The 12,487-nt window shown below is 38.4% G+C and overlaps 1 protein-coding gene across 1 annotated transcript in view; it reads left to right on the plus strand.

Annotated features, from left to right (window-relative positions):
• The window catches only part of LOC107036230 (furin), a 298,513-nt gene that overhangs the window by 17,255 nt on the left and 268,771 nt on the right, over positions 1–12,487 (plus strand). Inside the window, exon 2 of the mRNA XM_015254027.1 lies at positions 4,389–5,091. Within this exon, the coding sequence (XP_015109513.1) occupies positions 4,888–5,091 (204 nt within the window). The 5' untranslated portion in view covers positions 4,389–4,887. The remainder of the gene's footprint in view (positions 1–4,388; positions 5,092–12,487) is intronic.

A 12,487-nucleotide genomic window follows, 5' to 3' on the forward strand; every position in this document is an offset into this window, starting at 1 on the left:
AATTCAACCCGAATCAAGTTAGTATCACTTGTTATTTCATTGACCACATCACGATGTATTCAGCCAGTAAAATTCTCGATATTTTACTTGTTTTGGGAGAGTGTAGGGGAGTGTATCGAGCCGCTGCTCGAACATATCGAGAACGATACCGCAATCGACTATATTATCCTACAGATTTAGTTATCCGGAGGATCAACAGGAGTTATAGAAGAGGGAGAATCCTTCGAGGACGACAACAACAAGTACAACAAGGTATTAATCCTGTTGATCCCCGAGCTGTTGCAATATTAGCTATGATTCACATGAATCCTCACATCAGTGTGAGAGTGCACGTGGTGCATCCTGGGTCACGCTAAAAAAGTCTGAATCTTCAATTTGGCCACAAAACTCTTTTTATGGCATTTTTCGAGTAAAATGAGATGAAATTAAATGAATGACGAGGTTTCTGAAAACAACTCATCAAGATGAACAAGTTTCATTGGGGTAAAAAATGCGGTTGCCATTTGAAAAAAAAAGCACTTTGTGCTTGCAGATTGCAAGCGTGAGCTTGAAAGCTCAAAATAATGACTACATCGGATGTTCCCCTCGAAACCCTACAATTTTTGTATCAAACATTTTCTTGTTACCCGCCCCCCTTGAGAGATATTTAGCCGCATCTTTTCAGATGGGACACCCTGTATATTTATATATTATATATAGTAATAATAACAATACTAACAATACTAATAATACTAATAATAATAATATATTATAATATATATATATATACATAATTTTATTATATATATATATATTATAAATGATTTTTTTTCAGTTTACTCGCTTTTTTACTTCTTTTATACGATATGAAAATTATTATCCTATTTTTAATCCCAAGAGACAATTTTTGTTTAGAATCACAGCTACAAAAAAAGAATCCCCTCGACACTTCCCAAGATAAAACCCGATAATCAAAGCACCGAATTAAACTCCCCCAGAAAAGCCCCTGTCATGTCTTCAAATGCTCGAACATTCCCAACGACTCTTCAAGAACCTCCACACCCAGAATAATAAACACCTCGACCCTCCCTCACCCCAAAGCCCCAACCCCAATTCCCAAATTTAAATCTCCATTCCCCATTCTTCCCCCTCGAATCACTTGAGCACAATCACCCCAGAACTGACGAAATCAATGGAAATTCAATTGAGTAGACACGCACAGTACCCATGAAAATTCACGAGATGAAAAACTCACGATAAATCTCACTAGAGAACTCTACAAAAAAATGATCATAAAAAAAACGCAAAGAGAAAGTTAAAAAAAAATAAGGGAGTGAAATAGCGGTGAATTCGCGGTGATGTTCGGTCGATCGGTTTCTCGCGGGCGATTTCAAGTTTCTCCATTCGCTTCATGCACATTCCCTCTCACACCCCATCTTCAGTCTCATCCCCCGCTCGCGCCAGAGGTCGAAACTTGGCTCTTGACTTTTATTCAAACTCTCGGCTTTTCCACGCTGTATTTTTCTAGGATCGATCTTTTTCCCGAATATTCCCTATTCCTCTTTTGATTCTCATCCCCTCAACTCTCTCTCCGATCGACCCAAGACACGCGGATTTGACTCGGGGAATTTTATATTAGGTCAGCACACCGAGAGAGAATATTGCCCGGGAGTGAAATGTAAGGACCGCATGGAAAAGAGGGAAAAGGAGTTGGAAAAGAACACGCGGCGGGAGGTATGAATAATGCTCGATTTAAAGTTTGATTGGAATTGCTGTCGGACACGCGATAGGATATCCCCGAGACTCTTTCCCCACCCCAATATTTTTTTTTATCACCGTCTTTCTTTATTTTTCTTTCACTTCCCATTCTCCTTTGTCAAAAACTTGCCAGCGAAACGAAACGCCTGGAATGTGTCTCGAAAAATTGGAGGAATTGTTGGGCACCGTTTTGGGAGACAATGAACATTGTGAGAATGTCTAGGGAGAAATGAAATTGTTTTTGTATTTTTTCAATGACGAGTTTTTCCTTTTGATTTGAAAACTTGAGGAGATTGAAGATTTCAAGTTGTCTCAGTGGAGCCCAGTTGGAATCCAAGGCCAGGAAGTTGCTGGTTGTCTTGTTTTTGTAGTCATTTATCCTGGATTTGAGTTATTCTGGGAGAAAATTACAGGAAAAAAGTATTCTGCCATTTCCTCCTAACATTACTCGTTTTTGATATAATGAAAAATTGATGAAAGAAAAAGATGAATCTATTTCAATCAATGAAATTTGAAATGAGTGCGTAAAGTGAATTTTACGCACTCGTGCACAAAAACAACCACATTACCCCCACTACCGTTCCAAAAAGTGAACTCAGCAGATACCACAAAAAATAGGATGTGTTATACGTGCGTGTGAAAAAGTCAAACTTTACGCACTAGTATCATAATATACTATTTTGATGCGTGGGAAGTGTGCAGCGCTCGCCGAAGGCGTGTGCTACCCGCCCAAGTGTCAAAGAACACTTTTCCCACGAGTGACGAATTGTATTGTTCATCACAATGTGTGGAACGTGAATTTGGCGCACGCGGAGCGTGCGTAAAATTACACTTTACGCACAAGTGATGAAAGAAAGTTGAAATGGTTCCACTAGTTTTGAAGATGTTTGCGAAAAACGACTTAACCCTCCTGTAGTCGCACGTCTTCGCTGAACGTCGTTAGTCGCGTGGTAAGCGCTGCGCCGTCCGTACATTCTCGAGCGCAGCGTTGTCACAGCCATACGACACTACACGGAGAGAAATATTCAAGAAAAATTACGGAACATTTCACGTAATCCGCAAGCGAGAATCGTTTTCAGTGAATTTCTATAGGAATATAAGAGAATACATCTGAAAAGTTCAGTAAATTTTCGGGTCTGTCAACGAAAAAATACGAAAAAGTCATGTAATTTTTCTGGAAGTTGTAAAATCTAACAGAAACTTCAAGACTTATTATGTCTCAGAACATGAAAATTCTTGGATGTTTAAGAATTTTTACGAAAAGTTCCGGAAAAATTACGGAACGTGTTGTTAAAATCTCCCCCTCACGGTGACTCATGGCTAGCCGTGAGGCGTCAGACGGATGAGTAATTTTTACGGAACAGATCGTAGAATTTACGTGACGATTGACACTTTTTATTGAATTTTACTTCGCTCCCAGATTACGTTTCGAAACGTAATTTTTACGTCTTTTTTCTGGTAATTTTTATTGAATATTTCTCTCCGTGTATAAACATATCACCGACCAGCGACCCCCCACTCCGCAAACACTGCTTGGGACTACCACGAGGGTCGGCAACACTGCTCGTCAAATTTCCCCTACGAGAGTGGCCGCACGGCGAACGCTGCGTTCATTCTCGCTAACCACGCTCGACAAAAAAATTAATTGAGAAAAAACTTGTCAGTGCAGGGCAACCCTACCGTATTTAATCTCATCAGGACATATCATTTGAGAAACTCGTAAGCAGGCAGAGCGTAATTCATCACAGTTCTAGAGATATCGTAAAAATAACAAAGACGGCGGCGTTCAGACCATAGCGCGACCACTGGAGGATTGAAAACGAATCGCTCTTTCTCAAGAACTATTAGATCGATCGGGCTGAAATTTTACGTAGCGTTAGTCCTTATTAAGAACTATAATCTGACAATATTTCAGATTTTTTTAAATCACTCTACCCACTTAATTACTCAATTTTCTACAAATAGATCAGCGGGAAGATGACGGTGGACATGCTCACATACATACATGGTCGCCAAGCGTTTCGTTTTTTTACGTTTCAGGCCATTCTACATAGTTTCCAATCAAAATTAGAGAATGTCAAAATCGGACGATTACAATGTAATCTTACATTCGGAATAAAAAACCGTCTATCCCGTCAATAACGAATCTTTCGCTATTGATTCTTAACAATAATTCAAGCGTGTTCAATTCTTCCTTATACTTCTCAACTTCTCCCAGCCATAACGATCACCACAGCAGTTTACATGAATTTATCCGAAAAGAAAAGAAAGAACCACAAAAAAACAATTCTTTCTGTGCCGACGTTTCGAATTCACTAAGAATTCTTCATCAGGGCAGTGTATTTAATCTAAAACAAAATTACAAAAACAAAATTTCAACCTGTCATTTTAAGCAGTCAGTAAATTAAGTTGTCACAAAGAGTCTTAAAACAAAAATAAAATGACGGAAATAGTTCACTTAAATGTCCAATGATGTTATGGACATTCCAAAAACGTCAAAAGATACCAAAACCATTGAGATTTGCTGTTGACAATGCAAGTCTCCTCCATAACCTACAATTCAAACATTACCATCCTTAAAATTTATTCGAAGATTGGGAATATCTTTCACATATTATTTCTGAAATATTTTTTCTCTATTTATGTTTCAGGTAAAACCCATAGACCGCCGTAAAAATTCCGTAGTGCAAAACCACCCCCTGAAACTTACAACCGAATGAATTGACAGAATCTCCGACGACATCCGAGTGAGGGTCCACGAGTGAAGTAGAAAATTTTTTAAAAAATGATAAATCAATAAAAATTTCTACGAACGGTTACATAAGTTCCTAAGTTGACTTCCGGCTGGACGACTCTGTCCCGCTCCGTGTGTCAAGTTCGGTCACGCTTGGGCGATTCAACTCTGTTCGCATCGCGTGAGCCGAAAGAGAGGAGGTAAAGATACACCAGTACAGAGAGTAAAGAATCCTCGGGTTTGTTCGACCATTCAAAAGGGCTTTTAAAGTGAAGAAAGAGAACAGAGGAACAAAAAAAAAAACTAGGCAGAGGCAAGAAAAAAGTCAGGCGTAAGAGGAAAGAAGTGGGGCCTTTGTGTTCAATCGTGTATTGGGTGGGAAGAGGATAAAGAGGGTGAGGAATTTTTGCGGGACGATGAGTCCCAAAGTGGTGTTAATGCTGGGGCTAGTGTTGGTCTCTGGCATTGTTGGTGGTACGGGCAGCGATGTTGGCCCAGCCGCTGCTACTAGGCAACGGCCATCACCCGTTTACAGCAATGAGTTTGCTGTGCATGTACCCGACGGACCGGAGGCTGCTGCTGCAATCGCCGAGAAACACGGCTTCGATAATATTGGCCAGGTGAGTGCATTATTTACTGGTTAATGGTCGTGAACTATGCATTAATGCGGGGTCAAAGCCAGTGACCTGTAACCTATTTTCAAGAGTTTTTGGTGCTTTATTCTGACGGACGCGGCGAGGGGGAGGGGTGTTAGTGATTCAAGTATCAGTTTAATATCCCACTTCCCACAATGAATCTGGAGGGATGTGGTAAACTGGGATAAGTGCATTGTTATGTAAATGCGTTTGTTTGCTCATAACAAATTAGTCCCCCACTGGGCCAGTCACAAACATTTAAAAATTTTAGCGGTCGTCATTAACAATTTAACGGTTTCAAGATGAAAGAAAAAATCTACAGTACATTTTATGTGGCAATGTCTCGAATGCTGAAAGAAAAGTGAACACGAAAGAAAAATTTTATAAATCTGATGTCTATAGCAAAACTGGTGAAAAATTGAAGTAAACCACAAAAATTTCGTTTTGTTAAGCGTAATTTACGGTTTGCTAAATGTAACTAACGCTTAAGGGGTAACAGAAGGTCACCGTTTCATCGAAATTTTTAAACAAATTTCCTACTCAAAGTTATTAATCTTTTTCGAACCCAAAGCACATGGATCTTCATTATCACCTCCTGGAGATTAATGTGCTTTGATTTATAAAAATATTGATAACTTTCGGCAGGAAATTTGTTTAGAAATTTGGAAAATTATGTGGCTTTTTGTCTGTCTGAAAATAGGAATTTAGGCTTCAAAAGGCGTATTTTATGCTAAGAAAACGTAAATTACGCACAAACAAATAGTTTTTTACGTTCTTACTAAGTGTCTTTTACTCTTAAAAAATCATAAATTACGATCTTAAGAATATCCAAGAATCTTTTACAGTTTGTTACAGAGCACACTATAGTTTCAACCATTTTCAATCATCAAATTTGTCAATTAAATCGCGTGAGGAAAATTTGATAAAAATCGTGAATATTCAGTGTCATTCAAATTAAATTCCGCTCAGAATAATTATTTTCTTAAACAATTGTTGTTTATGAAGAAATGATTGAAATTGTTTAAACTTTCGAAAATCCTATGTTTTTAGGCGTGAAATCGATTTCTGGTAAAATCCTGAATATGAATAAATTTGTTATGATTCCGAACAAATCAGTAGCTCCGTCAAACTGGGCAGCCAGGGTGCTCGGATCGCCTCGCTCAATAGCTCAAAATTACATGCTTTTTATATTTTTTTTTTCTGCGCGAACAAAAAATTTTCTGCTGAAATATTTTCGGCAAAAAATCGTTTTTTCCGATTCGGGCATCAACCTAGGCGGCCAATTTGCCAGAATGAGCTCAAAAACCATATTAAAGTATTCTCCGATTTATAACCTAATTTTGTGCGTCGAGCAAACTATGAATTAAAGAAAATTAATATTGAAGTTGAAATCATCTGGCAAATGAGTCACACAGTTTAGTTTTGTTGCGCACCAATTCTGCGTAGTAGGGAATTCTCATTCGTTCGTTACGAATTAAAAATTGAATAATTATAGAAAATATGGACAAAAAAATAAATTTTCGTCATTCAGGCCCGTTAGGTAGCGCCTACTATAGCTGTCTTGAGGGAAGCTAAATGGCGTTTAACAGACCAGGTCCGTTAAACGAAGCACAGGTATGGTTAACTCGAGTTAGCAGCCCTAGGACAATAAAAACATACAGTTTCTAGATGGGCAACCCACAAAACCTTCGTAGGAATACAACATGAAGTGTGCGGTTATCGCTGTCACTTGCTTGAAAACTCGGCGGATCGTTCACCACTAATACGATGCGCCACCGTCATTGCCGATGACATCAGGAGTTGTTATTCCGTTGCTAGGGAGTCAGTCGTAACTTGAGGGTTATATTGTCAAAATATTAGTTTAATAAAGAGATTATATTCACTTTCTCGTTATATATCTATTTTGAATAGATTATATATATATTTCTATTAAAATGTGATGAAAAATTTGAGTATGTTGTGAGAAGAAGAGGAACGATGAAAAAGAAAAGTTGTAAACTGTAGATGTTCACACGTTGATTTTCTCATGAGAATAAATTTAGAAAAATGATTAATCCTTCTTTTTATTCTTTCAATTTGTTGCAATTTCCATTTCAGGAGGAGGAAGATTTCCATTCTCATCTAGATGTTTTTTGAATGTTTTTGACAGACTCCGTGAATTACAACTTTTGCATTCGTTCTTTCGAATCTCAATTTAGGATTTTGCATCTCTTTTTCTTCAATATTTTCTCTTCACTTGTCATTTCGTTTTTCTACAGTGGGGGGGGCTTCGCCCCCCCCAACCCCCCCCCACCGGGGCCTGCGGCCCCTGGACCCCGCTTCTGCGTCCCCTCCCCTTCCCCTCCCCCTCACCTTCAACGGGCCTTCATGACAAAAAATAGTATGTGTCATACGGACCGTGACGTCGGTTTGCGATTCGTGTGAGTTAGCAGCACTCATCGCAAACCTCCGTCTACGGTCCTAATGACACAATATACTATTATGCACGACAGGAAATCAATGTCTCTTATAGTTATTAAAAATTCGCGTGAAAGAGAAAAATAACGAAATTTAGAGAATTTCATTAGTCCAATCAGCACAATTGATTTATTGTTGATTTGTACCGTATGAGAAATTCTATTGTGACGATAAAAAATATATTGCATTCTGCTGTCAATATCGGAGCTCTTCAGTCGCTTTTGTATATATCAGATTCCCAATATTCATTCAGCAATTTATACCCGAATTCATTTTTCATTTAATTAAAACAAGAATATCGCTGTCCCTTTATGATGAATATTTCATCAAATCGGAACAACAATTTTTTGTTGTTTGTGTTGATTAAAATCCATTTTTTCTCTGCAAAATTCCTCGACTATCGGGATTTATCCCGGAAATGAAGTCCCCTGCTAAATATGATCAATCTTCACTAATTCAAGGGTTTATTGTTGAGAAGTATTGTTGTTGAGAATTTAATTATTTGATTGCTATAACACGAAATCTATCCCAGCTATTGACAAAATTTTCAAACAAAAATAGTCCATACGCTGTGACAGGTTCCGTATACACTTTTAGGTCCATTGACTTTTAACATTGAACTTCACGTTTTTGGGATCCCTGAATACGAATATGTTAACCGTTTTTGCGAGATGTACACGAAGAGACATGTTTTATAAAAATTATCCTACCGTTCTGTAAAAGTGTATCGTAAGTCATCGTTTCCTCATTTCTATCCCAAAATTTAGGAAAAATTAATATATGAAGATCAAATTTTATTCTACGTTAGAGAAATTTTATCCTGACGCATATTAAATTTTACCCTTCCAGTCCAATAATTTTTATTTAGATAACAACGAAAATTCTAGAACGGTTGGTAAATTTTATCCTACCAGTGCAGTAATTTTTTCTCTACCGGCACGGTAATTTCTATTTTTATCAGGATAAAATTTCTCTAACGTAGAATTATATTCGAGCCTCGTCTTCGAGATTTTAAAAACTTGTAGTAGTCCGCCTGCGGATAGATAGAGCCACACACCTTCAGCGGCACCTCGGCGGTGAGAGCTCGCCATCTTATCATTGTTTTCGTGTGTGCGCGAGTGGAACGCACGCATTTCAGAGTTTCCAGTTTGTTTTGTTGTAATAATCTATTTTTCTCCGTTTTTTCACAGTCTTTCCATAGTCATGGATTATTGTAAGAAGAGGAAACATAAATTGTGTGGAATATCTAGAAATCTATAGTGAAATTGCAAATATTACGTGCATGGGCTTATCGACTTTTTCTTGGATAAATAATCGATTGGAAATAAAGGTAAGCGATGTTTCATGTCTCTCAGCCTTTTTAGACGTTCGGGTCAGATCCTAGAGACAGAACCAATCGATGTCAAAGGCTTTTTTAGGCCGAGTTTATTCCTTGTGGAACAACTCAGCCTAACCTCATTTTACCTGGTTCTCCAGGTCCTAGAGACAAAATCGAGAACAAGGAAATTAAAAACGAGATTGTTACAAATTTGTCAGATGGACGTTCATCCCTGACATCCAGGACAGTGCGAGCAATAGCTCAGACCTGTTGTGCTAAACAGATCTGCGCCTGACGCACCTAAGGCTCCAAGCCTTGTTCTACTATTTCAATAGTTGAATCTGCGCTTGACGCATTGATCCAAGGTTCCAACCCTTCTACTACTATTATGATAGGTACATCTGCGCCTGACGCATTAAAGTAAGGCTCTAAGCCTTCAAATACAAATGCAATTGTTGCATTTGCACCTGAGGCATCATTCAAGGCCTCAAACCTCCAAAATAATATTTCGCCTGAACTCGATTCAGGAATATAGGAGTTCCTGGGCCATCGAAGTCTCACGATGCCGAGATCTCTTTTCAGAGTGATCTGGAAGCTCGTTGGAGTTTCTGGCTGGTCTCGAATTTGTTGAGGCACAAATTACACAGATTTATGGAAATATCCACCAAATCTGAATTCAGAGATTGCTTTTATCTCCACCGAACCGTTGATCCATAGAGATAAAGAATTTTTAATTAATCTCAAAAGACGCAGGTTCTGCCCTCGTGGCATTGGGGGCGACTCCTCGAAGTCTGCTCTAGGAAAAGAAACTAGACAATAGTCCTCTTTCAGAAGTTGCGTGGTTCAAGAAAAATAATAAATTTTTAGTGCCCTTGAGGCTACAGCTCCAGTTAAATTTTTGTATGGCTTCACATTTTTTGGGAAGCTTGAGAAAATTAAAATAAATCTTCAAAATTGTGTCAAGGTTTCATCCACCTTTAGAGGAGAATTTAAATTCATTAGATTCAAAGGAGCTTGTTTTGATACGTAGAGTTAAAACAAATGGTTCAAAAACTTTGCATGCCTCAGGCTGAACAATAGGTCCAACCGGAGGTATTTCCTCAATCGTCCCAACGATTCTCGATCGACGTCAGCGTCTCCAGAGTTATCTTACTTCAGGAGAGCAAGAAGTAATGGCAAAAATCTCTGCAGCCATTCTTGAGCATTTCCTTCCCAATGGAAATTAAACTGTTCTAATAGTTTTATTCTAGAGAGACTGATGAGTCATAAAAGCCTCTTCGATTCTGGCCCTTACCAATTGGTAATTCCTCCAGAATTCCAAATCTCGGAACTGAAAAGGACAGTCCTGGAGGGGCGGATAAACAGGTATGTGATCATAGAGGTAGTTAAAACCTCTGTATTACTATCAGAATCCTATCAGGATCAGCTCGTCTCATTGTAACTTTTTGTTGGTGAACCACATGATTAGCAATGGTTAATTTTTCACATTAAAAGGTTGAACAAATTTATGAGAACTCATAACTTAAATTGAAGGACATGAAACCCCTTTCAAAACTAATACTTTGTAACACATTCACGGATGGAAATGTCTTCAAAGTCATATATTTCCTGCCCCGGTACATGTGGAGCATGAAAAGTTCCGTTGTTTTGGCATGGATGGTATTTTTTCCAATTCCTACCCCCCATTTGGAATTGCGACTAGTTCTCTAGCTTCGCGAGAGCCATGAGGCTGGTCATGAATCTTATTGATTCGGAAGCTTCATATCATCCAGTTATCTAGATGATATTTTTTTATTGGTTTTCCGGCTATTGAGTGTGGTACCAATACAAAATTAAACTGTCAAGGCTCTTTCTTATCTGAGCGGTATTAAAAAGCAAAAAGCATTGTGAATACCTTAATTTTATCAATGACTCTTACAAGTTTTGCCTAGAAACACCTTACGAAAGATGGTATGCGTTATAGCGATTTACGCAATAAATAGTCTATTTCATCATCTGCAATCTGGAAAACTATTCCATTAGAGTGTGTTTTCGCCTCATAAGCTTCTTAAAATGTATGGGTCTATATTGGCATTGAGTATACGCCACACTGAAAAACTTGAAAGAATTAAAAAAAAGTCAAGATGATAATTAATTATGGAACTTTTGAATGATCTCTTGTTCTCCTCAGCCAGATCTTCCTTAGTAGCTCTTAATTGAGCTTATCAGTCTAGAACAAATATTCTTTCAGACGCAGCCTTCTTAGGTTGGAAATCTACCTCTGCGTTAAAAGATCAAGTCAAAATATCTGGCCAGTATGAGAAAGTCACAACAATATAAATTCCTCAATGTTTTGACCATTCACCTAGCTCTTAGGTGTTTTTTCACGACCTATGATCCTGTGAGTGTTTGCTCAAATTTAATAACATCGCAGGCACTCCCTACGTTAACGGGTTGGAAGGTACAAAATTCTCTCATCTGAACAAATCAGCTCGAGAGTCTTAGCACTGTTGCGAAGGCTTCGGTCGACTACATTTTACATTCCTTCCAAAGTGAATACTGGAGCTGTACATTTTCAAAACTTAGGTGAGAAGGATTTTTTCAATCCAAAAATGGACCTTTTCTGTCCCTCTTGTCAAAATACCAACGCAATCTCTAATGCGTGTGGCATGGAAATCTCCTTGCAGTGTCGATTGACATCTTTTCAGTCTCGATTGTTGACAAAATTTTCTCTACGTATCCCCTACATTTAGCCTGGGAATCAATTGTGAATTTGTCACAATTCGTAAAATTCCAATCGTGAAACCGATGATATAATGGTCTCCCCCTGTTAGATAGTTCAACTCTGCTTCCTTGCTTTCATTTATCCCATCTCAGAAACAAATTACGATATCAAATCCTTGAAGGATCTTTTACTCTCACCTGGTACCAGGTGCATGTGTCATGACTGATGTTAATGTTTCTCTTTGTCGTTAACAAAGTCTACTCTTGGAAAATTGTGGATTTTTATAAATGAAAGAAAATTAACTGCTGTTCGACATTTAGTTCGATTATCCTGCACATTTTTAATGGCAGAGTTCAAATAAGGAACAGCGTATGAAACAGTAAACTCCACCAAAACAAGAAACAGTGGGAAAAAATTGAACATTCCAAAGGTTCAAAAAATTTTCAAACTACGTCCTGGTAAATCACAATGCACTCACATGTAGTATCTTGAGTGTATTCTGACCTACCACCCAGGTCTTTCCCACTCAAGGCAAATCTGTCAATTCTTCATCTTAATGAAAATCTGTCTTTCTCTCGGCCTTGAGTATTTCGCAGGGACGACAAACGTTTTCTGCCATTAAACTTGAGAACAGTGTCAAAGGTGCGTCAAATCTGGATTTCATGATACCAGACAGGGTACAATCTTCTCGCCCAGGCGATCCACAGCCTGTTTCTCCTTTTCCGTTTTGAAAGGCATCATTTTTGCACAGCCAAAGTAGCTTTCTGTACAGTACTCTCGTTATAGTCGCATTCGTTATAGTCGCATTTCCCCTCATATCGATTTTTTCGAGCTGGAGCGCTTCCCCCACTCCGTACCACCTCCGAGGTGTGGATTTAAATGCCCCTGTGTTTTCTCGGAAT

This window comes from Diachasma alloeum, unplaced genomic scaffold (assembly GCF_001412515.2).
Source record: "Diachasma alloeum isolate Michigan unplaced genomic scaffold, Dall2.0 Dall_scaffold_00207, whole genome shotgun sequence".
NCBI classification, from domain to species: domain Eukaryota; kingdom Metazoa; phylum Arthropoda; class Insecta; order Hymenoptera; family Braconidae; genus Diachasma; species Diachasma alloeum.